The sequence below is a fragment of the Ranitomeya imitator genome, chromosome 8, assembly GCF_032444005.1.
Source record: "Ranitomeya imitator isolate aRanImi1 chromosome 8, aRanImi1.pri, whole genome shotgun sequence".
Taxonomy (NCBI): Eukaryota; Metazoa; Chordata; class Amphibia; order Anura; family Dendrobatidae; genus Ranitomeya; species Ranitomeya imitator.
This window is the reverse complement of record NC_091289.1, coordinates 49,736,520-49,763,946: the sequence shown is the minus strand read 5'-3', so window position 1 is coordinate 49,763,946 and position 27,427 is coordinate 49,736,520. Positions and strand designations below refer to the sequence as shown.

The following is a 27,427-nucleotide window of genomic DNA, read 5'->3' as shown; positions in this document are numbered from 1 at the left end:
ATGGCCTTATTCAGTTCACTCGGATTGATTGAGCCCAAGCAGGTCTCGTCAGCACATGACCATATGTGTACAAATTGCATACTTGTGGTTACGTGTCCACACAGTCTCGGCAGTGACACCGGAGAATTCAGACAGTATGCCGTGCACGCACTCTTAGGATTCAGAAGTCTGCAATCACATAGAATGACTGAAGATTTTTAGCAAAAGACTGGCCAACCTCTCTTAAAACTGTTTTTGTAAAATGTAGGTGCCCTTCAATACAGTGTGCCGCCTGCCCTGTCACCTAGGAGTGTGTCACTTTCATTTTACTCCGCCATTGTAGACCACGCTCTTCATAACCAGTGGCCATATGTCTGTATCTCCTGACCCCTTCCAGTAGCTGAACCTGCAGGTTTCTTCATTGGAAACAAGGCACAAAGCTGCTTCCATTTACCTTCCCCTGTATGTTTGTGTTTCTTTTCTAGGCGCGTTTGCTTGGCAGAAGCTTTCCTAACTGCAGATATTGTACTCAGCACTCTGCAGAACATCTCTGAAGGGCTTGTGGTTTATCCTAAGGTAATACCGACTAAGAAAGAAGAAACCCTGAACTCATTATATCATCAGTTTAGTCTTTAGTCATAATATGCCCCTTCATCTCCAGAAGCTTGTCTCAAGTATGTATAGCAAGGAAATATCAAATCTAATATTTTCTTTCAAACATAGTGATAAAAACCTTTGTCCATTTAAGAAATAAAGACATGAGTGGGGCTCCTTCTTTTCAGTTGATGGATACCACTGTGTGGGGGAAAGGGAGTGTGTTGGTTATAAACAATAGGAGGAGTCTGCTCTTGCCTTCATCCTGTATGTTAAATTAGCAATGTAAGATGGCTTCCTGTGTATTATGGAGCAGCAGCAGTAGAGCTAAACCCTGTCACAGCCTTCTTCTAGCTGCTGTTGTCTCTGTATAGTAAGATTTTTATTAACCATTTACAAGCTGCTATATCCTCTTCTAGAAAGGTTGTTAAATACACAGGGTTATGTGACTGTGTATAATGAGATTTTTATTACCATTTACAAGCTGCTATGTTCTCCTTTTGGGCTGGCTGCTTAATACACAGGTATATGTCTTACATGGCTGATGACGTTTATCTATACCAGGCTACTGACAGGATGTGAGTGAATTGCCTTCTGAATTGTTCTCTTTTCGCACATTTTTAAGAAAAAAAAGTGAACTGGTTCTCTTATAATATTCTTTCTCCTACGCCTCATTGGGGGACACAGGACCATGGGTGTTATGCTGCTTGCCACTAGGAGGACACTAAGTAAGCACAAATAATTAACTCCTCCTCTGCAGTATACACCCCTTGACTGGCCAGTAATGACCCAGTTCTTGCTTAGTGTCTGAAGGAGGCACTTGGGTCTGTTTTCAGACTCCACCGTTTTTATTTTATTTTTATTTTCTGTAAATTTTTATTTTTTAATTAACGGAGTGAAGGGGGCAACGGATTCCTTTCTAGGGTCCGCTCTTCCCCGAACCATGAACAGGCGAGCACGGCGAGTATACCTCCCCGTACCTCTCCTGCAACGAATGGGGCACGCCTAATCTACGCTAGGGCGACGGTTCCTATACGGTCCCGATCTCCCCCGTGTAAGATGGCGAGCACATAGAGTATACCTCTTATGTGCATCTCCCGGGCTCCTCCGCATTCAAGCCCTCTCCTCGGCGTCATGTAGTCCCCACAGTAGCCGTCAATCCCCTGCGGCAGGCACATCTGAAGACGCACAGACGCTCTCCATCCCCCAGCATAGGGAGGATCGATTGAGCTGGAGGCGACATCCCTCCTCGGTGAGTAGTACCCTTCCTCATGCCGCCTGCTTGGGAAGGTGCGGTCCGGGTACCTGGGGAGAGGTACCGCTGGCTAGACGCCAGCGGTGGTCATTAGGCGCAGCCGCCAGCTCCATAAATTTATTCCACGGCTTCTTCAACCGGACTAGGCCGCAGTAAAAATTCCCGCCCACCGCCGGAGCTCCACCCACTACTCACGCACTTCTCGCTCTGAACGAGAAGAGCCCTGCAAATCTCGGGCGCCATCTTGGGACTCCACTTCTGCAGGAAATCAGCCGAAAACGCTACCCTCCCTCTCTTCCTCCCCAGGGACACCAGCACAGGACCGTGGGTAAGCTGCTCCACTCCATAGGAAAAAGCTTAACCCCTTCTCTGCACTTATAGCCCTGCTATCGCAGTTTTTGGAGAATAGACATACACTGTGTCTCAATCTAAGGAGGCTAAAAGGGGCAATAAAAAGCACACTGTGTTTTTTACTTCATGTGCCACTTGCAATTCTGCCATGTGCCCACAATACCCCTCTGTGCCAGAAGTGTGACCCGGCCTGTGCACAGCTGCCTTCTGCCTCCACCTTCAATGTCTCCACCGACCCCGTCGCCTAACCCCCCAGAGTGGGCCGCTTCCTTGTCACATTCAATGGATTCTTTGGCCAAGGCATTGGACTCTTTCCGGGGATCCTCCCTAAGCCAGAACTCCCCTCCGTCGACCGTGACGGAATCTGGCGCCGGTACGGGGCCGTCCGACCACAGGGGGTACTGTACTACGGGAATCTTGGGGTTCCAGGAAAGGAACCCATGCCTCGTCCCCCCGTACACGCTCGAGCTTCAACATCTGCGAGCTCATCTTCTCACTCCCCCGAGGGTCGCAGCGTCCATGATTTCGAATACGAGTCAGAGGAATCTTTAACCCAAGACCCCTCTATTGGTCAGGAGACACTTGACTCCCTTATTGAGGCAGTCAACAAAACACTAATGGTGGACGAGGAATCTGTATCCACTCAGGAACACGTCGTGTCTTTTGAAAAGACTAAACCCGTCCAAAAGATATATGCTAATCACCCTGAGTTTCAGGACATTGTCCAAAAACACAGGGAACACCCGGATAAGCGATTTACGGCTCAAAAAGCCACGGAAGCTAAATATCCTTTCTCCAAGGACCTGATGAAGGAGTTGCTTCTCTCTCCTTCTGTGGATCTTGCCGTATCGCGACTAGCATCCAAAACCGTCCTATCTCTATCCGAAGGTTCATCAGTCAAAAACCCTTCTGACCGTCAAATTGACTACCTAGCTCTCTTAGTCTTTGAGGCCTCAGGAGCAGCACTCCTTCCTTCGTAGTTAACGCTTCCATAGCTGCGGCTAATTGCGCAGCGCAAGCGGCTGCAAACGCAATCTCCATCAGGAGGACCTTGTGGCTCCACGATTGGCGAGCAGATTCTGCTTCTAAAAAGTCACTGACTTCTTTACCTTACCAAGCTGGCCGTTTATTTGGGGAGAAACTAGACCAAATAATTTCTGACGCTACCGGAGGGAAGAGTAAATTTCTTCCTCATCAAAAACCTGCCTGGCCCTTTCGGAATCAACAACGGTTTCGATTCCGATCCTTTCGTAACCACTCCAGTTAGTCATCCACTTCCCCTGGTTCGGGACGGCGGGAAAACAGAAATCCCCAGGTCTCATACAGACCTAACCGTTCCTGGAAACCCAGACCGAGACCTTCTGGCCCTAAGCCATCCGCACCCCTTAAACCTTCTACACAATGACTCGTCGACGTGTCCGGCGGACACCGACAAAGTAGGTGGACGGCTTCTTTCGTTCCGTCAAAATTGGCTCTCGGTCGTTCACAACGAGTGGGTCAGAGAGCTCGTGTCCTCCGGATACAAAATCGAGTTTTCTTCTATCCCCCCGTCCACGCTTCTTTCAGTCCTCTCCCCCCAAATCAAGAGCGTCACATCTTCTTCAGGCCATACAGGCGCTTCAAAGGGACGGTGTCATCATTCCTGTCCCTCGAGACCAAAGGTTCAAGGGGTTTTACTCCAACCTATTCGTGGTCCCAAAGAAGGACGGGACTCTACGGCCCATACTGGACCTCAAGCTACTAAACAAGTTCGTACGGGTCCGACACTTCAGGATGGACTCGCTCCATTACGTTGTCGCGTCCCAGGAAAAAAGAGAGTTCCTTGCATCCATAGACATCAAGGATGCTTATCTACACATCCCAATTTTTCCCTCTCATCAGCAGTTCCTGCACTTCGCAGTTCAGGACGAATGCTTCCAGTTTGTGGCCTTGCCCTTCGGACTCGCCACTGCCCCCAGAGTCTTCGCGAAGGTCATGGCCATTCTCCACGCTCGGGGAGTGGTAGTTCTTCTGTATCTGGACGACCTATTAATCAAGGGTCCATCCCATTCTGCCTGCGAGGAGTCTGTACAGGTCCTTCTCAAAAAATTAGCATATAGTGTTAAATTTCATTATTTACCATGATGTAATGATTACAATTAAACTTTCATATATTATAGATTCATTATCCACCAACTGAAATTTGTCAGGTCTTTTATTGTTTTAATACTGATGATTTTGGCATACAACTCCTGATAACCCAAAAAACCTGTCTCAATAAATTAGCATATCAAGAAAAGGTTCTCTAAACGACCTATTACCCTAATCTTCTGAATCAACTAATTAACTCTAAACACATGCAAAAGATACCTGCGGCTTTTATAAACTCCCTGCCTGGTTCATTACTCAAAACCCCCATCATGGGTAAGACTAGCGACCTGACAGATGTCAAGAAGGCCATCATTGACACCCTCAAGCAAGAGGGTAAGACCCAGAAAGAAATTTCTCAACAAATAGGCTGTTCCCAGAGTGCTGTATCAAGGCACCTCAATGGTAAGTCTGTTGGAAGGAAACAATGTGGCAGAAAACGCTGTACAACGAGAAGAGGAGACCGGACCCTGAGGAAGATTGTGGAGAAGGACCGATTCCAGACCTTGGGGAACCTGAGGAAGCAGTGGACTGGATGGTGTGGAAACATCCAGAGCCACCGTGCACAGGCGTGTGCAGGAAATGGGCTACAGGTGCCGCATTCCCCAGGTAAAGCCACTTTTGAACCATAAACAGCGGCAGAGGCGCCTGACCTGGGCTACAGAGAAGCAGCACTGGACTGTTGCTAAGTGGTCCCAAGTACTTTTTTCTGATGAAAGCAAATTTTGCATGTCATTCGGAAATCAAGGTGCCAGAGTCTGGAGGAAGACTGGGGAGAAGGAAATGCCAAAATGCCTGAAGTCCAGTGTCAAGTACCCACAGTCAGTGATGGTGTGGGGTGCCATGTCAGCTGCTGGTGTTGGTTCACTGTGTTTCATCAAGGGCAGGATCAATGCAGCTAGCTATCAGGAGATTTTGGAGCACTTCATGCTTCCATCGGCTGAAATGCTTTATGGAGATGAAGATTTCATTTTTCAGCACGACCTGGCACCTGCTCACAGTGCCAAAACCACTGGTAAATGGTTTACTGACCATGGTATTACTGTGCTCAATTGGCCTGCCAACTCTCCTGACCTGAACCCCATAGAGAATCTGTGGGATATTGTGAAGAGAAAGTTGAGAGACGCAAGACCCAACACTCTGGATGAGCTTAAGGCCGCTATTGAAGCATCCTGGGCCTCCATAACATCTCAGCAGTGTCACAGGCTGATTGCCTCCATGCCACGCCGCATTGAAGCAGTCATTTCTGCCAAAGGATTCCCGACCAAGTATTGAGTGCATAACTGAACATTATTATTTGTTGGTTTTTTTGTTTGTTATTAAAAAACACTTTTATTTGATTGGATGGGTGAAATATGCTAATTTATTGAGACAGGTTTTTTGGGTTATCAGGAGTTGTATGCCAAAATCATCAGTATTGAAACAATAAAAGACCTGACAAATTTCAGTTGGTGGATAATGAATCTATAATATATGAAAGTTTAATTGTAATCATTACATTATGGTAAATAATGAAATTTAACACTATATGCTAATTTTTTGAGAAGGACCTGTATGTATCACCATGGATTGTCTTTCTCGCCTGGGTTGGAAAATCAACTTGGAGAAATCATCTCCAGTGCCAAGTCAGCAAATCTGCTTCCTGGGCATGATTTTGGACTCTTCCCGCGGGTTAGTCATTCTCCCTCCAGAGAAGGTATTGTCCTTACAACAGGGAGCGCGCAAGCTCTCCCGCCCAGTCCCTCACTCCATTCGCTTCACAATGCGCATCCTCGGGAACATAGTTGCGGCGATGGAAGCCGTTCCGTTTGCGCAGTTCCATCTCCGTCCCCTGCAACAGGTGCTGCTGTTAGCCTGGGACAGGAGTCCAGTCTCCCTCGACCGTCGTTTTCGCCTGTTCCCACATGTCAGGCAGACCCTCAGGTGGTGGACGCTATGGTCCTCCCTGAACCAAGGGAAGTCCTTTCTCCCTGTGCGCTGGTTAGTGGTGACCACCGATGCCAGCCTTTTGGGCTTGGGCGCAGTTTTCAATCACCACACGGAACAGGGACGTTGGTCCACACGAGAGTCGTGTCTTCCAATCAATATCTTGGAGATTCAAGCGATCACACTTGCCTTACGCAATTTTCACCACCTTCTCGCAGGCCCTCCCATCAGAATCCAATCCGACAACGCCACAGCTGTGGCGTATATCAACCGGCAAGGGGAAACTCGCAGCAGGGCAGCCATGCTCGAAGTCTACCACATCCTACGCTGGGTCGAGACCAATCATTCACTCATCTCGGCAATCCACATACCGGGTGTGGAGAATTGGGAAGCGGACTTCCTCAGTCACCAAGGTCTTGCCTCGGGCGATTGGTCCCTCCATCCGGAAGTCTTCCAGCAGATTTGTCTTCACTGGGGGACGCCGGATGTGGATCTCATGGCCTCCAGACTAAACAACCAGGTTCCCCAGTTCATTGCTTGATCCCGTGATCCTTGCGCCATCGGAGCAGACGCTCTGGTGCTATCGTGGCATCGGTTCCATCTGCCGTACATATTTCCTCCTCTTCCCCTGCTCCCGAGGGTCATCAAGAAGATCAGGGCAGAAGGCAGTGATCCTTTTCACGCCAGACTGGCCGCGCCGAGTATGGTACGCAGAACTCGTCCAAATGGTCGCCGACGTCCCCTGGCGGCTTCCAGATCGCAGGGATCTTCTCTCACAGGGCCCGATTTGCCACCAGAACTCCGGGGCCCTGTCTTTGATGGCGTGGCCATTGAATCCTGGATTTTAGCCCAAGCCGGATTCTTTCCAGGGGTTTCTTCTACCATGATTTGTGCTAGGAAACCCGTATCCATGCGCATTTATCATCGCACCTGGCGCATCTTCTTTTCGTGGTGCAATACTCATGGACGTTCTCCTCTGGTGTTTTCCATTCCGTCCATTCTTGAGTTCCTCCAATCAGGTTTAGAGTCAGGCCTTGCGCTGGGCACGCTCAAGGGACAAGTGTCCGCATTGTCAGTTCTATTCCAACGAAAGATTGCTTCCAGACTGCCGGTTAACACGTTCATTCAAGGAGTCTCTCGGGTGGTCCCTCCCTATAGAATGCCTTTGGCTTCATGGAATCTTAACTTGGGTCTCAGAGTTCTTCAGGATGCCCCTTTCGAACCATTGCAGGACATCTCTCTCACCCTCCTTTCATGGAAGGTGGTCTTTCTAGTGGCGATTACGTCAATCAGGAGAGTTTCTGAGTTGGCGGCTGTCTTGCCGACCCCCTTTTCTGATTTTTCACCCAGACAAGGCAGTTTTGAGGACCTCTCCCTCTTTCCTACCTAAAGTCGTCTCCTCTTTTCATCTAAATGAGGACATTGTCTTGCCGTCATTCTGTCTGGCACCAGCCCATCGTATCGAGAAAGCGCTCCATACTTTGGATGTAGTTAGAGCTCTTCGGCGGTACATATCTCGCACGGCTCCCTTCCGTAAGTCGGATGTCCTGTTCGTGCTTCCGGAAGGACATAGGAAAGGTTTACCCGCCTCAAAGGCCACTCTAGCCAAGTGGATTCGCTCCACTATCCAGGAACCCTACCGCGTCAGGAACACCCCTGTCCCAGCAGGGATTAAGGCGCATTCAACTCGGTCTGTGCTTCTTTGGCAAATCGGCAGCAGGCGTCAGCACAACAGCTTTGCAAAGCTGTGACTTGGTCCAGTCTGCATACTTTTACGAAGCATTATCATGTTCATACCCAGGCTTCGGCAGACGCTGCCCTTGGTAGGCACATTCTGCAGACAGCGGTACCTCAGTTTGCCAGTGGTACATGGGGTTTTAGCAGTGCAATTGCTCCCCACCCAGGGACTGCTTTAGGACGTCCCATGGTCCTGTATCCCCCAATGAGGCGTAGGAGAAAAGGAGATTTTTGTGTACTCACCGTAAAATCTTTTTCTCCGAGCCAATCATTGGGGGACACAGCACCCACCCTGTTAGCCTATTGGCTGGTTGTTGTTGTGGTTTGTTCCTCAGTTTTTGACATAGTTTACTTGTCTTGGTTTTTCTTATACTCCTACTGCTTTACTACCGAACTGGGTCATTACTGGCAAGTCAAGGGGTGTATACTGCAGAGGAGGAGTTAATTCTGTGTTTACTTAGTGTCCTCCTAGAGGCAGCAGCATAACACCCATGGTCCTGTGTCCCCCAATGATTGGCTCGGAGAAAAAGATTTTACAGTAAGTACAAAGAAATCTCCTTATTAACCAATGATTTGAAGAGTCCACCAATAATACTGGTGCATTTACAGAATTAACCAACCGGTAACATTTGTTGATGGCAGTCGTTTAATATCCTGATTACACAGGCTGACCACTCTTCTTCAGATGTACACTAGTCCATCTGTAATGGGTTCTTTGATGCTTTTGGCTCATTCATCAAGTTATCGGGAGCCTGTGTAGACTGCACGTTAATTGTGCAGTGTAAATGGACCTTTAGAGGGTAAGTTCACACAGAGCGTTTTTGCTTCTTTTTTGCTGCGTTTTTTCAACACCCATTCAAGTCAATGGGTGAAAAAATGCAGCAAAAACGCTGAAAGAAGTGACATGCTCTTTGTCCAAAAAACGCAGCAAAGCACAAAATACTGATCACACAAAAAAACAATGTGTGTGCATGAGATTTCTGAAATCTCATAGGCTTTGCTGGTACTGTAAAAAGCAGCTGAAAATTCCCATTAAAAAAGCAGCAAAAAGCCCTGTGTGAACTTACCCTTTGTCCTGCAGCCTTGTAATGTCATAGGAGCAGTCTATTTTGCCAATGACAATCTACAATTTTATTATCATTTTTGTGTTTTTTACTAAGAATGGATAGGCTTGATTTAACGCCTTCCCAACATGTGACATGTATGAATATCAAGTGTCTGGTGTAGGTGTATGGCACAAGCTCAGGAGCTCTATATCAGACTGTTGAGTTTGGGTCAAGAGACCCGTGGCCTGTTTGGAAATGGCGGTCCATACACGGTGTCTAATGACCCCTATATACATTATACTAACCTGACAATGTAATGTGTACTGGGGCCTGCAGATTCTCCACTGACTGATTATGTTGGGGGAGATAAGGATCCAGCATGTTCGATTTCAGTTTCTTGATCCTTTTGTTCCCTAAGGGATAATCTACCACCAGATATTTATGGTATCCTCTTAACCCCTTCCCGACCTTTGACGCACCGTATGCGTCGTGAAAACCTGTGCCATTCCGACCTGTGACGCAGCATATGCGTCATGGCCGGATTGGGCTCCTGCAGGCCGGGTGAAAGGGTTAACTGTAATTTCACCCGGCCTGCAGGGACAGGAGGAGTTGTACTTTAGCCCAGGGGGAATGGCTTCACCCCCCCCCCCGTGGCTACGATCGCTCTGATTGGCTGTGGAAAGTGAAACTGCCAATCAGAGCGATTTGTAATATTTCACCTAAAAAACTGGTGAACTATTACAATACAGCCATGGCCGATGCTGCAATATCATCGGCCATGGCTGGAAACACTGATGTGCACCCACCCCACCCCACCGATCGCCCCCCCCCAGCCCTCCGTCCTGTGCTCCGCTCCCCTCCGTCCTGTGCTCCGCTCCCCCGTGCTCCAATCCCACCCCCCGTGCTCCAATCCCACCCCCCTGCACTCCGGTCCACCCCCCCGCACTGTGATCCACCGCCCCCCCCCCCCCCCCCCCCCCGCATTGCGATCCACCTCCCCGTGCTTCCCCCGCCACCCCATCATAGTTACCGAGCCTCCCGGGGTCCGTCCGTCTTCTTTCCTGGGCGCCGCCATCTTCCAAAATGGCGGGCGCATGCGCAGTGCGCCCGCCGAATCTGCCGGCCGGCAGATTCATTTCAAGTGCATTTTGATCACTGTGATAAAATTTCACAGTGATCAAAATAAAAAAAAAAGTAAATGACCCCCCCCCTTCCCCCTTTGTCACCCCCATAGGTAGGGACAATAATAAAATAAAGAAAAATTTTTTTTTCTTCCACTAAGGTTGGGATTAGAACTAGGGTTAGGGTTTCGGTATGTGCACACGTATTCTGGTCCTCTGCGGATTTTTCCGCAGCGGATTTGATAAATCCGCAGTGCTAAACCGCTGCGGATTTATTGCGGATTTACCGTGGTTTTTCTGCGCATTTCACTGCGGTTTTACAACTGCGATTTTCTATTGGAGCAGTTGTAAAACCGCTGTGGAATCCGCAGAAAGAAGTGACATGCTGCAGAATGTAAACCCCTGCGTTTCCGTGCAGTTTTTCTGCAGCATGTGTACAGCGATTTTTGTTTCCCATAGGTTTACATTGAACTGTAAACTCATGGGAAACTGCTGCGGATCCGCAGCGTTTTCCGCAGCGTGTGCACATACCTTTAGAATTAGGCCATGTGCACACGGTGCGGATTTGGCTGCGGATCCGCAGCAGTGTTCCATCAGGTTTACAGTACCAAATAAACCTATGGAAAACCAAATTCGCTGTGCCCATGTTGCGCAAAATACCGTGCGGAAACGCTGCGTTGTATTTTCCGCAGCATGTCAATTCTTTGTGCGGATTCCGCAGCGTTTTACACCTGTTCCTCAATAGGAATCCGCAGGTGAAATCCGCACAAAAAACACTGGAAATCCGCGGTAAATCCACGGGTAAAACGCAGTGCCTTTTTACCCACAGATTTTTCAAAAGTGGTGCGGAAAAATCTCACACGAATCCGCAACGTGGGCACATAGCCTTAGGGTTGGAATTAGGGTTGTGGTTAGGGTTGTGATTAGGGTTATGGCTACAGTTGGGATTAGGGGTGTGTTGGGGTTAGTGTTGGAGGTAGAATTGAGGGGTTACCACTGTTTAGGCACATCAGGGGTCTCCAAACGCAACATGGCGCCACCATTGATTCCAGCCAATCTTGTATTCAAAAAGTCAAATGGTGCTCCCTCACTTCCGAGCCCCGACGTGTGCCCAAACAGTGGTTTACCCCCACATATGGGGTACCAGCATACTCAGGATAAACTGCGCAACAATTACTGGGGTCCAATTTCTCCTGTTACCCTTGTGAAAATAAAAAATTGCTTGCTAAAACATCATTTTTGAGGAAAGAAAACGTATTTATTATTTTCACGGCTCTGCGTTATAAACTTCTGTGAAGCACTTGGGGGTTCAAAGTGCTCACCACACATCTAGATAAGTTGTTTTCGGGGTCTAGTTTCCAAAATGGGGTCACTTTTGGGGGGTTTCTACTGTTTAGCCACATCAAGGGCTCTGCAAACGCAACGTGACGCCCGCAGAGCATTCCATCAAAGTCTGCATTTCAAAACATCACTACTTCCCTTCCAAACCCCGACGTGTGCCCAAACAGTGGTTTAACCCCACATATGGGGTATCAGCGTACTCAGGAGAAACTGAACAACAACTTTTGGGGTCAAATTTCTCCTGTTACCCTTGGGAAAATAAAAAATTGCGGGCTAAAAAATCATTTTTGAGAAAATAATTTTTTATTTTATTTTCATGGTTCTGCGTTCTAAACTTCTGTGAGCACTTGGGGGTTCAAAGTCCTCACCACACATCTAGATTAGTTCCTTTGGGGGTCTAGTTTCCAAAATGGGGTCATTTGTGGGGGATCTGCAATGTTTAGGCACACGGGGGCTCTCCAAACGCGACATGGTGTCCGCTAATGATTGGAGCTAATTTTCCATTTAAAAAGCCAAATGGCGTGCCTTCCCTTCCGAGCCCTGCCGTGCGCCCAAACAGTGGTTTACCCCCACATATGGGGTATCAGCGTACTCAGGACAAACTGGACAACAACATTTGGGGTCCAATTTCTCCTATTACCCTTGGCAAAATAGGAAATTCCAGGCTAAAAAATTATTTTTGAGGAAAGAAAAATTATTTTTTATTTTCATGGCTCTGTGTTATATACTTCTGTGAAGCACCTGGGGGTTTAAAGTACTCAGTATGCATCTAGATAAGTTCCTTGGGGGGTCTAGTTTCCAAAATGGGGTCACTTGTGGGGGAACTCCAATGCATAGGCACACAGGGGCTCTCCAAACGCGACATGGTGTCCGCTAACAATTGGAGCTAATTTTCCATTCAAAAAGTCAAATGGCGCGCCTTCCCTTCCGAACCTTACCATGTGCCCAAACAGTGGTTTAGCCCCACATGTGAGGTATCAGCGTACTCAGGAGAAATTGCCCAACAAATTTTAGGATCCATTTTATCCTGTTGCCCATGTGAAAATGAAAAAATTGAGGCTAAAAGATTTTTTGTGTGAAAAAAAGTACTTTTTCATTTTTACGGATCAATTTGTGAAGCACCTGAGGGTTTAACCCCTTCATGACCCAGCCTATTTTGACCTTAAAGACCTTGCCGTTTTTTGCAATTCTGACCAGTGTCCCTTTATGAGGTAATAACTCAGGAACGCTTCAACGGATCCTAGCGGTTCTGAGATTGTTTTTTCGTGACATATTGGGCTTCATGTTAGTGGTAAATTTAGGTCAATAAATTATGCGTTTATTTGTGATAAAAACGGAAATTTGGCGAAAATTTCGCAATTTTCACAATTTGAATTTTTATTCTGTTAAACCAGAGAGTTATGTGACACAAAATAGTTAATAAATAACATTTCCCACATGTATACTTTACATCAGCACAATTTTGGAAACAACATTTTTTTTTGCTAGGAAGTTATAAGGGTTAAAATTTGACCAGCGATTTCTCATTTTTAGAACGAAATTTACAAAACCATTTTTTTTTAGGGACCACCTCACATTTGAAGTCAGTTTACGGGGTCTACATGGCTGAAAATACCCAAAAGTGACACCATTCTAAAAACTGCACCCCTCAAGGTGCTCAAAACCACATTCAAGAAGTTTATTAACCCTTCAGGTGCTTCACAGCAGCAGAAGCAACATGGAAGGAAAAAATGAACATTTAACTTTTTAGTCACAAAAATTATCTTTTAGCAACAATTTTTTTGATTTCACAATGGTAAAAGGAGAAACTGAACCACGAAAGTTGTTGTCCAATTTGTCCTGAGTACGCTGATACCTCATATGTAGGGGTAAACCACTGTTTGGGCGCACGGCAGGGCTTGGAAGGGAAGGAGCGCCATTTGACTTTTTGAATGAAAAATTGACTCCACTCTTTAGCGGACACCATGTCACGTTTGGAGAGCCCCCGTGTGCCTAAAAATTGGAGCTCCCCCACAACTGACCCCATTTTGGAAACTAGACACCCCAAGGAACTTATCTAGATGCCTAGTGAGCACTTTAAACCCTCAGGTGCTTCACAAATTGATCTGTAAAAATGAAAAAGTACTTTTTTTTCACAAAAAATTTCTTTTCGCCTCAATTTTTTTATTTTTACATGGGCAATAGGATAAAATGGATCCTAAAATTTGTTGGGCAATTTCTCCCGAGTACGCCGATACTTTATATGTGGGGGTAAACCACTGTTTGGGCACACGGCAGGGCTCGGAAGGGAAGGCGCGCCATTTGACTTTTTGAATGGAAAATTAGCTCCAATTGTTAGCGGACACCATGTCGCGTTTGGAGAGCCCCTGTGTGCCTAAACATTGGAGCTCCCCCACAAGTGACCCCATTTTGGAAACTAGACCCCCCAAGGAACTTATCTAGATGCATATTGAGCACTTTAAACCCCCAGCTGCTTCACAGAAGTTTATAACGCAGAGCCAAGAAAATAAAAAATAACTTTTCTTTCCTCAAAAATGATTTTTTAGCCTGGAATTTCCTATTTTGCCAAGGGTATTAGGAGAAATTGGACCCCAAATGTTATTGTCCAGTTTGTCCTGAGTACGCGGATACCCCATATGTGGGGGTAAACCACTGTTTGGGCGCACGGAAGGGAAGGCACGCCGTTTGGCTTTTTAAATGGAAAATTAGCTCCAATCATTAGCGGACACCATGTCACGTTTGGAGAGCCCTTGTGTGCCTAAACATTGGGGATCCCCCACAAATGACCCCATTTTGGAAACTAGACCCCCAAAGGAACTAATCTAGATGTGTGGTGAGGACTTTGAACCCCCAAGTGCTTCACAGAAGTTTATAACGCAGAGCCATGAAAATAAAATAAAAAATTATTTTCTCAAAAATGATCTTTTAGCCTGCAATTTTTTATTTTCCCAAGGGTAACAGGAGAAATTTGACCCCAATATTTGTTGTCCAGTTTCTCCTGAGTACGGTGATACCCCATATGTGGGGGTAAACTACTGTTTGGGCACATGCCGGGGCTCGGAAGTGAAGTAGTGACGTTTTGAAATGCAGACTTTGATGGAATGCTCTGCGGGCGTCACGTTGCGTTTGCAGAGCCCCTGATGTGGCTAAACAGTAGAAACCCCCCACAAGTGACCCCATTTTGGAAACTAGACCCCCAAAGGAACTTATCTAGATGTGTGGTGAGCACTTTGAACCCCCAAGTGCTTCACAGAAGTTTATAACGCATAGCCGTGAAAATAATAAATAAGTTTTCTTTCCTCAAAAATATTTATTTAGCCCAGAATTTTTTATTTTCCCAAGGGTTACAGGAGAAATTGGACCACAAAAGTTGTTGTCCAGTTTCTCCTGAGTACGCTGATACCCCATGTGTGGGGGTAAACCACTGTTTGGGCACACGTCGGGGCTCAGAAGGGAAGTAGTGACTTTTGAAATGCAGACTTTGATGGAATGGTCTGCGGGTGTCACGTTGCGTTTGCAGAGCCCCTGGTGTGCCTAAACAGTAGAAATCCCCCACAAGTGACCCATTTTAGAAACTAGACCCCCCAAGGAACTTATCTAGATATGTGGTGAGCACTTTGAACCCCCAAGTGCTTCACAGACGTTTACAACGCAGAGCCGTGAAAATAAAAATCATTTTTCTTTCCTCAAAAATGATGTTTTAGCAAGCATTTTTTTATTTTCACAAGGGTAACAGGAGAAATTGGACCCCAGTAATTGTTGCGCAGTTTGTCCTGAGTATGCTGGTACCCCATATGTGGGGGTAAACCACTGTTTGGGCACACGTCGGGGCTCGGAAGTGAGGGAGCACCATTTGACTTTTTGAATACAAGATTGGCTGGAATCAATGGTGGCGCCATGTTGCGTTTGGAGACCCCTGATGTGCCTAAACAGTGGTAACCCCTCAATTCTACCTCCAACACTAACCCCAACACACCCCTAACCCTTATCCCAACTGTAGTCATAACCCTAATCACAACCCTAACCGCAACACACCCCTAACCACAACCCTAACCCCAACACACCCCTAACCCTAACCACAACCCTAATTCCAACCCTAACCCTAAGGCTATGTGCCCACATTGCGGATTCGTGTGAGATTTTTCAGCATCATTTTTGAAAAATCCGCGGGTAAAAGGCACTGCGTTTTACCTGCGGATTTACCGTGGATTTCCAGTGTTTTTTGTGCGGATTTCACCTGCGGATTCCTATTGAGGAACAGGTGTAAAACGCCGCGGAATCCGCACAAAGAATTGACATGCTGCGGAAAATACAACGCAGCGTTTCCGCGTGGTATTTTCCGCACCATGGGCACAGCGGATTTGGTTTTCCATAGGTATACTTGGTACTGTAAACCTGATGGAACACTGCTGCGGATCCGCAGACAAATCCGCACCGTGTGCACATGGCCTAATTCTAAAGGTATGTGCACACGCTGCGGAAAACGCTGCGGATCCGCAGCAGCTTCCCATGAGTTTACAGTTCAATGTAAACCTATGGGAAACAAAAATCGCTGTACACATGCTGCAGGAAAACTGCACGGAAACGCAGCGATTTACATTCCGCAGCATGTCGCTTCTTTCTGCGGATTCAACAGCGGTTTTACAACTGCTACAATAGAAAATCGCAGTTGTGAAATGCGCAGAAAAACCGCGGTAAATCTGCCATAAATCCGCAGTGGTTTAGCACTGCGGATTTATCAAATCCGCAGAGGACCAGAATACGTGTGCACATACCGAAACCCTAACCCTACCCCTAACCCTACCCCTAACCCTAATTCTTACCCCAACCTTAGTGGAAGAAAAAAAAAAATCTTTATTTTATTATTGTCCCTACCTATGGGGGTGACAAAGGGGGGGGGACATTCAGTATTTTTTTTATTTTGATCACTGCGATACGTTTTATCGCAGTGATCAAAATGCACTTGAAACGAATCTGCCGGTCGGCAGATTCGGCGGGCGCACTGCGCCCACCATTTTGGAAGATGGCGGCGCCCAGGAAAGAAGACCACGGACCACGGGAGGCTCGGTAAGTATGATGAGGTGGGGGGGAGCACGGGGGGGTGGATCGGAGCATGGGGGGTAAATCGGAGCACAGGGGGTGGATCGGAGCACGGGGGAAGGTGCATTGGAGCATCGGGGGGTGGATCGGACTGCAGGGGGGGTGGATCGGAGTGCAGGGGGGGTGGTTGGAGCACGGGGGGGGTGATTGGAGCACGGGGGGGAGCGGACAGGAGGACGGAGGGGAGCAGAGCAGTGTAAAGGACAGATCGGAGGGCTGGGGGGGCGATCGGTGGGGTGGGGGCACATCAATGTTTCCAGCCATGGCCGATGATATTGCAGCATCGGCCATGGCTGGATTGTAATATTTCACCAGTTATAATAGGTGAAATATTACAAATCGCTCTGATTGGCAGTTTCACTTTCAACAGCCAATCAGAGCGATCGTAGCCACGGGGGGGGGGGGGGGGGTGAAGCCACCCCCCCTGGGCTAAACTACCACTCCCCCTGTCCCTGCAGATCGGGTGAAATGGGAGTTAACCCTTTCACCGGATCTGCAGGGACGCGATCATTCTGTGACACAGCATATGCGTCACAGGTCGGATTGGCACCGACTTTCATGACGCATACGCTGTGCCACAGGTCGGGAAGGGGTTAAAGTGCTCACTATGCATCTAGATAAGTTCCTTGGGGCGTCTCGTTTCCAAAATGGGGTCGCTTGTGGGGGAGCTCCAATTTTTAGGCACACGGGGCTCTCCAAACACGACATGGAGTCCGCTAAAGAGTGCAGCCAATTTTTCATTCAAAAAGTCAAATGGCGCTCCTTCCCTTCCAAGCCCTGCCGTGCGCCCAAACAGTGGTTTACCCCCACATATGAGGTATCAGCGTACTCGGGACAAATTGGACAACAACTTTCGTGGTTCAGTTTCTCCTTTTACCATTGGGAAAATAAAAAAATTGTTGCTAAAAGATCATTTTTGTGACTAAAAAGTTAAATGTTCATTTTTTCCTTCCATGTTGCTTCTGCTGCTGTGAAGCACCTGAAGGGTTAATAAACTTCTTGAATGTGGTTTTGTGCACCTTGAGGGGTGCAGTTTTTAGAATGGTGTCACTTTTGGGTATTTTCAGCCATATAGACCCCTCAAACTGACTTCAAATGTGATGTGGTCCCTAAAAAAAAATGGTGTTGTAAAAATGAGAAATTGCTGGTCAACTTTTAACCCTTATAACTCCCTAACAAAAAAAAATGTTGTTTCCAAAATTGTGCTGATGTAAAGTAGACATGTGGGAAATGTTATTTATTAACTATTTTGTGTCACATAACTCTCTGGTTTAACAGAATAAAAATTCAAAATGTGAAAATTGTGAAATTTTAAACATTTTCGCCAAATTTCCGTTTTTATCACAAACGCAGAATTTATTGACCTAAATTTACCACTAACATGAAGCCCAATATGTCACACAAAAAACAATGTCAGAACCGCTAGGATTCGTTGAAGCGTTCCTGAGTTATTACCTCTTAAAGGGACACTGGTCAGAATTGCGAAAAACGGCCAGGTCATTAAGGTCAAAATAGGCTGGGTCATGAAGGGGTTAAAGAACACTGGAGCGTTTGGTCGGAATCCTAATAGATGATTGTGACTTTTCTCACATTTGCTTTTCTAAATCTTCTCAGGTAATTGAAAGGCGCATCCGTCAGGAACTTCCATTCATGGCCACAGAGAATGTCATCATGGCGATGGTGAAAACTGGAGGAAATAGGCAGGTTGGTAGCACGATATCTACAACATCAAGGCAAGATGCTTTGTTTTGGGGGTCAACATCAAGACAAAACATGACTGTATATCAAAATTTTTTTTTTTAGAGAATTAACTTTGTTGTAAAAGAAAAGTTTATTGTAAAGGGGTTATCACACCGACTGCATTTATCTAGAACAATAGAGTTGGGAGGGACCTCCAGGGTCATCATGTCCAACCCCCTGCTCAATGCAGGATTCACTAAACCATCTCTGGCAGATGTCTGTCCAGCATTTGTTTGATGACTTCCATTGAAGGAGAACTCCCCACCTCTCATATAGAATTGTAAACATATAACCCAGACCCATTACCACACATACGGGATGGGTAACACCCTATTCAATCGCTAAACATACTGATCAGCTAAAGCAATTATTAAACTGCACGCTAAATCAAGGAGTGTTTTACTCTTTTAGATAAAAAGTTATAACTTTATTAATACAGACAATACAAAAAATAAAACAATGCCTCAAAACCATAAACATCAATTATATGGTGGCAGGTAGGCGTAGAACAAACTCTAATGGTAGCAGGAAAGCATCAGGTAAAACGAACATTCTTTAATTTTTCAGGTTTGAACAATAGAGCATGCTAAGAAAATACCTCAAATGAGTTAGATATAACACAAATTCTAAATTGACAAATATTAATACTATAAGCTTTATGTGTTGTTATGCGTCTATGCATGAATTTTAGAATTTATGATAATAAGAAAATAGAAACTGTACAGCGTGCAATTTTGTGTATAAATTCAATCAACACACTTGGGTAAATAGAGGCGCTTATACAAAATCCAGGTTTTTCAGGTTTGAACAATAGAGCATGCTAAGAAAATACCTCAAATGAGTTAGATATAACACAAATGCCAAATTGACAAATTTTAATACTATAAGCTTTATGTGCTGTACAGTTTCTATTTGTTTATTATCTTAAATCCTAAAATTCATGCATAGAGTAGACGCATAACAACACATAAAGCTGATAGTATTAATATTTGTCAATTTGGCATTTGTGTTATATCTAACTCATTTGAGGTATTTTCTTAGCATGCTCTATTGTTCAAACCTGAAAAATTAAAGAATGTTCGTTTTACCTGATGCTTTCCTGCTACCATTAGAATTTGTTCTACGCCTACCTTCCACCATATAATTGATGTTTATGGTTTTGAGGCATTGTTTTATTTTTTGTATTGTCTGTATTAATAAAGTTATAACTTTATCTAAAAGAGTAAAACACTCCTTGAGTTAGCGTGCAGTTTAATAATTGCTTTAGCTGATCAGTATCTCATATAGAATTGTAGAATTCGCTGCATCGGTGATAAATAGACGATATCTGTGGATCTGACCGTTGGGACAGCATTTCAGAGTGTAGCTGTATTTACTTGGTCTTATTGAATAGTTGTGACCGCTTGCACCTGTTCATACCTGTTTTATTCTGTTTGGAGGTGCAGGTCAATTTTTGTTTTTTGGGTGGTCAGGGGGTTGTAGTGTAATGCACTAACATAGTGTTTCCCAATATCCAGTCCTCACAGCCCCCAACAGATCATGTTTTCAGGATTTCCTTAGGGTCTGTTTCCACGTGCAGGAAACGCTGCGTGTCTGACGCTGCATAGAGTCGCAGCGTCAGACACGCAGCGTCCAGATGTTACAGCATAGTGGAGGGGATTTAATGAAATCCCGTCTCCACTATGCGTGGTAACACGCACGCGGCGGCCCTGCGACTCCGGACATGCTGCGCGTCTTTTCAGATCGCAGCATGTCCGTATATCTTGCGGCGACGCTGCGTCGCCGCAAGATATAGCACAGGGCCCTATGGTGGGGAGCGATGATGCCGGATGTGTGCTATGAACACATCCGGCATCATCGCGTCCCAGAAAGGGGGCGGGGCTTACCGCAGAGCGGCTAAGCCGCTCCGACGATACCGCCGGCCATCCTGATCGTGGACACATACCCTAAGTTTTGCACGAGTGCTGGAATTATTATCAAGGCATCAGACACTGACACAGATTCACCTGTGCTATACTAAGGAAATCCTGTTGGGGGAGCCTTGAGGACTGGAGTTTGGGAATCACTGCTGTAACCTATGCCTTATTGGGACATCTCATGTTTGGGACTCACGGTTTACAAACCAGCTACAGGAAAAATGAATGACCAAGCAAGACATTCCTCAACTTAATGGTCTCCAGATCTTGTCTGTTTGACTGTCATAGCCACACGCTGGCCGCAGTGGAGACATGGCCTTCTGCGCTGTCTCACAGTGACCAGGTAGGGACCATAGAACAGTTGGCATAAGAGCATTGATAGATTAGAAAAGTCAGTAGTTGTTATTTTTACCCATAGGCATGCTTAAAAAACAAAGTCAGAAAACACCTTTAACAAATGTCAGATAGTTTTATTCTAACTTGATTCTTGTTCTCTGTAACTCTTCCTACGTTCCTCTGCTTTAGGACTGCCACGAGCGTATCAGGGTGCTCTCTCAACAAGCCGCTGCTGTAGTGAAGCAGGAAGGGGGAGACAACGACCTGATCCACAGAATTCGCTCTGATCCCTACTTTGCTCCTATTCATGGACAACTGGAACAATTGCTGGACCCCAAATCTTTTACTGGCCGAGCTCCTCAGCAGGTGAGATTTGCAGGGCGCGCACGCCATCCGGGCGAGTGATTCCCACATCTGGCTTATAGGGCACAATAACATTCAGCCTAGATTATTTCTGTCCTGCACATGGTATGGAGCTGGGGTCTCGCTGTATCGCTGAGTAATGTAATTATACTACAGCCTGCAAGTCATCGCAGTATTAGCAGAAAATTGCTCTTTGGTATTAGACATTGCCCCAATACAGTGAGAAACATATCCATTGTTTGATTAAAGGGGTTGTACAGGATTAGAAAAACATGGCTACTTTCTTCCACACTGTTCTGGATATCTGGTATGACAGCATAACTGCTTTCACTTCAATAAAGTTAACGTTGACCTGTCTCCAAATTAAAAGTCGTCAGTTTTTGTGCTTATAGGAGGCTATGTGGGGCTCATCCTGCGTATAGGAGGCTATGTGGGGCTCGCGCTGCATATAGGAGGCTATGTGGGGCTCGCGCTGCATATAGGAGGCTATGTGGGGCTCGCACTGCATATAGGAGGCTATATGGGGCTCGCGCTGCATATAGGAGGCTATGTGGGGCTCGCACTGCATATAGGAGGCTATATGGGGCTCGCGCTGCGTATAGGAGGCTATATGGGGCTCGCGCTGCGTATAGGAGGCTATGTGGGGCTCGCGCTGCATATAGGAGGCTATGTGTGGCTCGCGCTGCATATAGGAGGCTATGTGGGGCTCGCGCTGCATATAGGAGGCTATGTGGGGTTCGCGCTGCATATAGGAGGCTATGTGGGGCTCGCGCTGCATATAGGAGGCTATGTGGGGTTCGCGCTGCATATAGGAGGCTATATAGGGCTCGCGCTGCATATAGGAGGCTATGTGGGGCTCGCGCTGCGTATAGGAGGCTGTATGGGGCTCGCGCTGCATATAGGAGGCTATGTGGGGCTCGCGCTGCGTATAGGAGGCTGTATGGGGCTCGCGCTGCATATAGGAGGCTATGTGGGGCTTGCGCTGCATATAGGAGGCTGTATGGGGCTCGCGCTGCATATAGGAAGCTATGTGAGGCTCGCGCTGCATATAGGAGGCTAATATTTGAAAAAGTGAACAAGCTTTATTGAATCACACATATAAAAGATAAAAACCGTTAAATATGTAATGCACACAATACATTGAGCAACCAATATATGGCATAATATTATGAGGTAAATGACAAAGTTACCAAAAAAAAAGTGAGTGCCGGCAAAAATGGGATAACATTACATACAAAAATGCTGTGTTAGAGAAAGTACAAAGCTAAATGTCACAGAATGTATAGAGGGTAAAAGCTGCTAAGTAAAGTGGTGACGTATACCGCTATAGCTAGTGCAGATCCATGTGGATATCAAATGCTACCAGCACCAATCCTCCAATCTAACAACTAAAGACTAGCAAAAACTAGCATAGGTCAGTCCAACAGTTTCCCAACATTGTAGACTTTGAACACAGCAATGCATAATAAAAATAATTAGTTACCCATATTAGTGCTAGGTCAAGTGTCCCGGACCCCACTCCCCAACGCACGTTTCGGTGTGAGATCACCTTCTTCACCCACTGATTCTAACGCATCAGGTATTCTAGAATATGTATGTCCACGTAGTATATTGCCCGGCCGCGTAGTATATTGCCCGGCCACGTAGTATATTGCCCGGCCACGTAGTATATTGCCCGGCCACGTAGTATATTGCCCGGTCACGTAGTATATTGCCCGGCCACGTAGTATATTGCCCTGTCACGTAGTATATTGCCCTGTCACATAGTATATTGCCCAGTCACGTAGTTCACGTAATATATTGCCCAGTTACGTATAGTATATTGCCCAGTCACATAGTATATTGCCCAGCTACGTAGTGTATTGCCCAGCTTGCCCAGTCACATAGTATATTGGACAGCCACGTACAGTGCCTACAAGTAGTATTCAACCCCCTGCAGATTTAGCAGGTTTACACATTTGGAATTAACTTGGCATTGTGACATTTGGACTGTAGATCAGCCTGGAAGTGTGAAATGCACTGCAGCAAAAAAGAATGTTATTTCTTTGTTTATTTTTTTTTTTAATTGTGAAAAGTCTTTTCAGAGGGTCATTTATTATTCAACCCCTCAACCCACCAGAATTCTGTTTGGTTTCCCTAAAGTATTAAGAAGTAGTTCAGGCACAAAGAACAATGAGCTTCACATGTTTGGATTATTATCTCTTTTTCCAGCCTTTTCTGACTATTTAAGACCCTCCCCAAACTTGTGAACAGCACTCATACATGGTCAACATGGGAAAGACAAAGGAGCATTCCAAGGCCATCAGAGACAAGATCGTGGAGGGTCACAAGGCTGGCAAGGGGTACAAAACCCTTTCCAAGGAGTTGGACCTACCTGTCTCCACTGTTGGGAGCATCATCCGGAAGTGGAATGCTTATGGAACTACTGTTAGCCTTCCACGGCCTGGACAGCCTTTGAAAGTTTCCTCCCGTGCCGAGGCCAGGCTTGTCCGAAGAATCAAGGCTAACCCAAGGACAACAAGGAAGGAGCTCCGGGAAGATCTCATGGCAGTGGGGACATTGGTTTCAGTCAATACCATAAGTAACGTACTCCACCGCAATGGTCTCCGTTCCAGACGAGCCCGTAAGGTACCTTTTACTTTCAAAGCGTCATGTCAAGGCTCGTCTACAGTTTGCTCATGATCACTTGGAGGACTCTGAGACTGACTGGTTCAAGGTTCTCTGGTCTGATGAGACCAAGATCGAGATCTTTGGTGCCAACCACACACGTGACGTTTGGAGACTGGATGGCACTGCATACGACCCCAAGAATACCATCCCTACAGTCAAGCATGGTGGTGGCAGCATCATGCTGTGGTGCTGTTTCTCAGCCAAGGGGCTTGGCCATCTGGTCCGCATCCATGGGAAGATGGATAGCACGGCCTACCTGGAGATTTTGGCCAAGAACCTCCGCTCCTCCATCAAGGATCTTAAGATGGGTCGTCATTTCATCTTCCAACAAGACAACGACCCAAAGCACACAGCCAAGAAAACCAAGGCCTGGTTCAAGAGGCAAAAAATCAAGGTGTTGCAGTGGCCTAGTCAGTCTCCTGACCTTAACCCAATTGAAAACTTGTGGAAGGAGCTCAAGATTAAAGTCCACATGAGACACCCAAAGAACCTAGATAACTTGGAGAAGATCTGCATGGAGGAGTGGGCCAAGATAACTCCAGAGACCTGTGCCGGCCTGATCAGGTCTTATAAAAGACGATTATTAGCTGTAATTGCAAACAAAGGTTATTCCACAAAATATTAAACCTAGGGGTTGAATAATAATTGACCCACACTTTTTATGTTTAAAATTTATATAAATTTAACTGAGCAACAAAACTTTTTGGTTTGTAAGATTTATGCATCTGTTAATAAATCCTGCTCTTGTTTGAAGTTTGAAGGCTCTAACTTATTTGCATCTTATTAAACCTGCTAAATCTGCAGGGGGTTGAATACTACTTGTAGGCATTGTAGTATACAGCAGAGTCACGTAGTATACAGCACAGAGCCACGTAGTATACTGCCCAGTCACGTAGTATACAGCACAGTCACGTAGTATATTGGCCAGTCACGTAGTATGCACCACATCCCTGTTTAAAAAAAAAAAAGAATTAAAATAAAAAATAGTTACATACTCACCTCCTGGAGCCTCCGGATCGAAGCGGCTGGTTCCCAATGCTTGTCGCGCGCTCCGGTCTGAAGAGTGCATTGCGGTCTCGCGAGATGATGACGTAGCGGTCTTGCGAGACCGTACATCATCATCTCGCGAGACCGCAATGCATGCAGCGGTCACCGGGGCGTCGCGCGGAGCGGGAAAGGCCGGTTCATGATACGGGGGGCCACCGGAGGGTGAGTATGTAACTATTTTTTATTTTTTTAATTATTTTTAACATTAGATATTTTTACTATTCATGCTGCATAGGCAGCATGAATAGTAAAAAGTTGGTCACACAGGGTTAATAGCAGCGTTAACCGAGTGTGTTACACTGCGGTCAATGCTGCCATTAGCCCTGTGTGAGCGCTGACCGGAGGGGAGTATGCGGACGCCGGGCACTGACTGCAGGGAGGAAGGAGCAGCCATTTTCTTCCGGACTGTGGATGTCGCTGATTGGTCACGGCAGCCATGACAGGCAGCTGGCGAGACCAATCAGCGAATGAATAACTGTGACAGAAAGAAAGAAGGACAGATGGAAGTGACCCTAAAGACAATTATATAGTAGATGGATTAACATGGGAATCCCCCCTATCCGCCTTCCAGAAGCACAGTCATACGCTTCCCAGTTGCCCTAAGATATTTATACAATTATTGGGTTTAGCCGGTTTCCTAACAGTAGGCTGTAGAGTTCACAGGGCCATTGCCCGCGTAGGTGTAGGTGTGCCCCAATTATGAGTTATGATGTGGGCTGTGAAGCTTCACTTTTAATAAAACGTACTGAACCAAGAGAAAAGTCACTGACACAGCTTCATTGAATTCAGGTTTATCATTCAGTCTGATCTCCACGTGTATAATCTATGGTCCCTCACCATGCGTCCTGCATTTACTAACATGTGGCAGAATGGTTCATGGTACAGAGCTCACTGATACCAGCGCGGTCCCGTAATAGGAGCCACCCGAGTAACATGTCCATTTGTGAAATCTCTTCCCTTCTATATCCTCCTCTAACACCTGTGAGTGCTGGACTCGGGAGCAGTGGAAACATGTTCGGCTCAGTGATGAACCACACTTCTGTCATCTGATGGATGAGTTTAGGTTTGGTAATCAGCCTGACTGCATTGTGCCCGCTGTAAAGTTTGGTGGAGGAAAGGTATGGGGCTTCTGTTTCAGAAGACTGATTAGTTCCAGTGAAGGAAATTCTTAATCTTTCAGCATACAAGATGTTGTGGACCATTCTAGCATCCAGCTTTGTGGGAACAGTTTGGAGAAGGCTCTTTTCTGATCCACGTGACTATGCCCCAGTGCCTAAGGTCCATAAAGCCACGGTTGGGGAAGATGGTGTGGCAGAACATGACCGGCTGCACAGAACCCTGACCTTAACCCCATCCAACAGCTTTAGGATGAGAGAGAACAGAAATTGGGAGCTAGGTCCTCTCCTCCAACATGTGTGTCTGACTGGTCATCCAGATCAGCATTTGTATGGGCAAAAATTTCTACCTGCAAATCTCCAAAATCCTGTAGAAATCCAGAAGAGTGGGAGCTATTATAGCTTCCAAGAGGTTGACTCCATATTATTGTCTATGGATTACGATATAATGAATCTTATTTGTTTTTTTGCCAGGTGGTAAAGTTTTTGAAGGAAGAGGCTATTCCATTACTTACCCCCTACCAAAATAAAATGGATGTGAAGATTGAGCTGGACCTTTGATATGTGCCACGATGAGAGATTTATTTTGGAAAATAAATAAACATGAATTTATGTGATCCTTTTGGGGGAATCCTGGTTCTTCAGCTGCACTGCCTGCTCCTCTATAGCAAAAAAAATGTTGACTGTTGTATTTACTGTGTTGCACCCCCTTTAATATTAGACCTGACAACCTTAAGACCATTTTCTTTTTCCTGATGTTTGTTGAGTATTTTCTCATCCTACCGAATTGCATCACTCAGTCTTCATGGAAGAAGAGCATGGACGTCGTACCAATGTGGCAATAGACTAAATGTTTGAGCTGTATTATTCAGACACTTGCAGCAGGTTTTAGCATGCTGTAAGGCATTTGCATGGAACCACTACCTTCTTATTATAAAAGTCATAAATAAGACCTTTATTTGTCAAGTTGGCGGATTTTACACACGTTCACACAAACAGTGCACTTAGCTACCCATAGACGTGTGATTGGACCTGTGGGTTGCTGCTTTTATTGGGATCCATACAGAATATTCTGGGGCATATTTGTCAAAACTGTCTTATTCTTAGTGCAGGCTTAGACTAAACAGTCTTTTAAAATGTGATACATTTACTAAAATGTTTTGTCTAATTTTAAAGAGGACCTTACACCACCACTGTTTGCATGATAAAGTGAAGATATTGGCTTCTAAACATCAGTGTGCATAATATACTAATTTCCCCTACAGCCAAGGGGAGAGGGGAGATTAGCAAAGATTTTTTTTTTCCGGGTGGGGGCATTTACCTTTTTCACCTGTATGATGATGTTCAATCATATAAGGCAAAGTCATGCAGGGGAAAAAAAAAGAAAGAAGCTGCCCTCCAGAGAAGGTTAGAACTGGCTCATCCAGTTTGATCTGCTAAGACTGATGTGTCTAAGGGTCCAGACGGCAGTATAAATCGGAATGCAGTGCACAGACTGGCTGGCGGATCTCCCGATCCATGCGCTGGAGCTACTTAGAGACACATGACGCTGTCCCACTTGGGTCGGAGAGCCGCGGCCAGTCTGTGCTCTGCGTTCCGATCTCAGTCTGATTAATACAGCCGTCTGACTACACCTAATCATACGGCGATACAGTATCTCCAT

The 27,427-nt window shown here is 46.0% G+C and overlaps 1 protein-coding gene across 1 annotated transcript in view; it reads left to right on the top strand.

The window, feature by feature from the left end:
• Positions 1-26,381, top strand: part of ADSL (adenylosuccinate lyase) — a 72,504-nt gene extending 46,123 nt beyond the window's left edge. Inside the window, exons 10-13 of the mRNA XM_069736896.1 lie at positions 465-555; positions 18,192-18,281; positions 20,759-20,935; positions 26,239-26,381. Coding sequence (XP_069592997.1) covers positions 465-555; positions 18,192-18,281; positions 20,759-20,935; positions 26,239-26,325 — 445 coding nt within the window. The 3' untranslated portion in view covers positions 26,326-26,381. The remainder of the gene's footprint in view (positions 1-464; positions 556-18,191; positions 18,282-20,758; positions 20,936-26,238) is intronic.
• Positions 26,382-27,427: the final 1,046 nt, after the last annotated feature.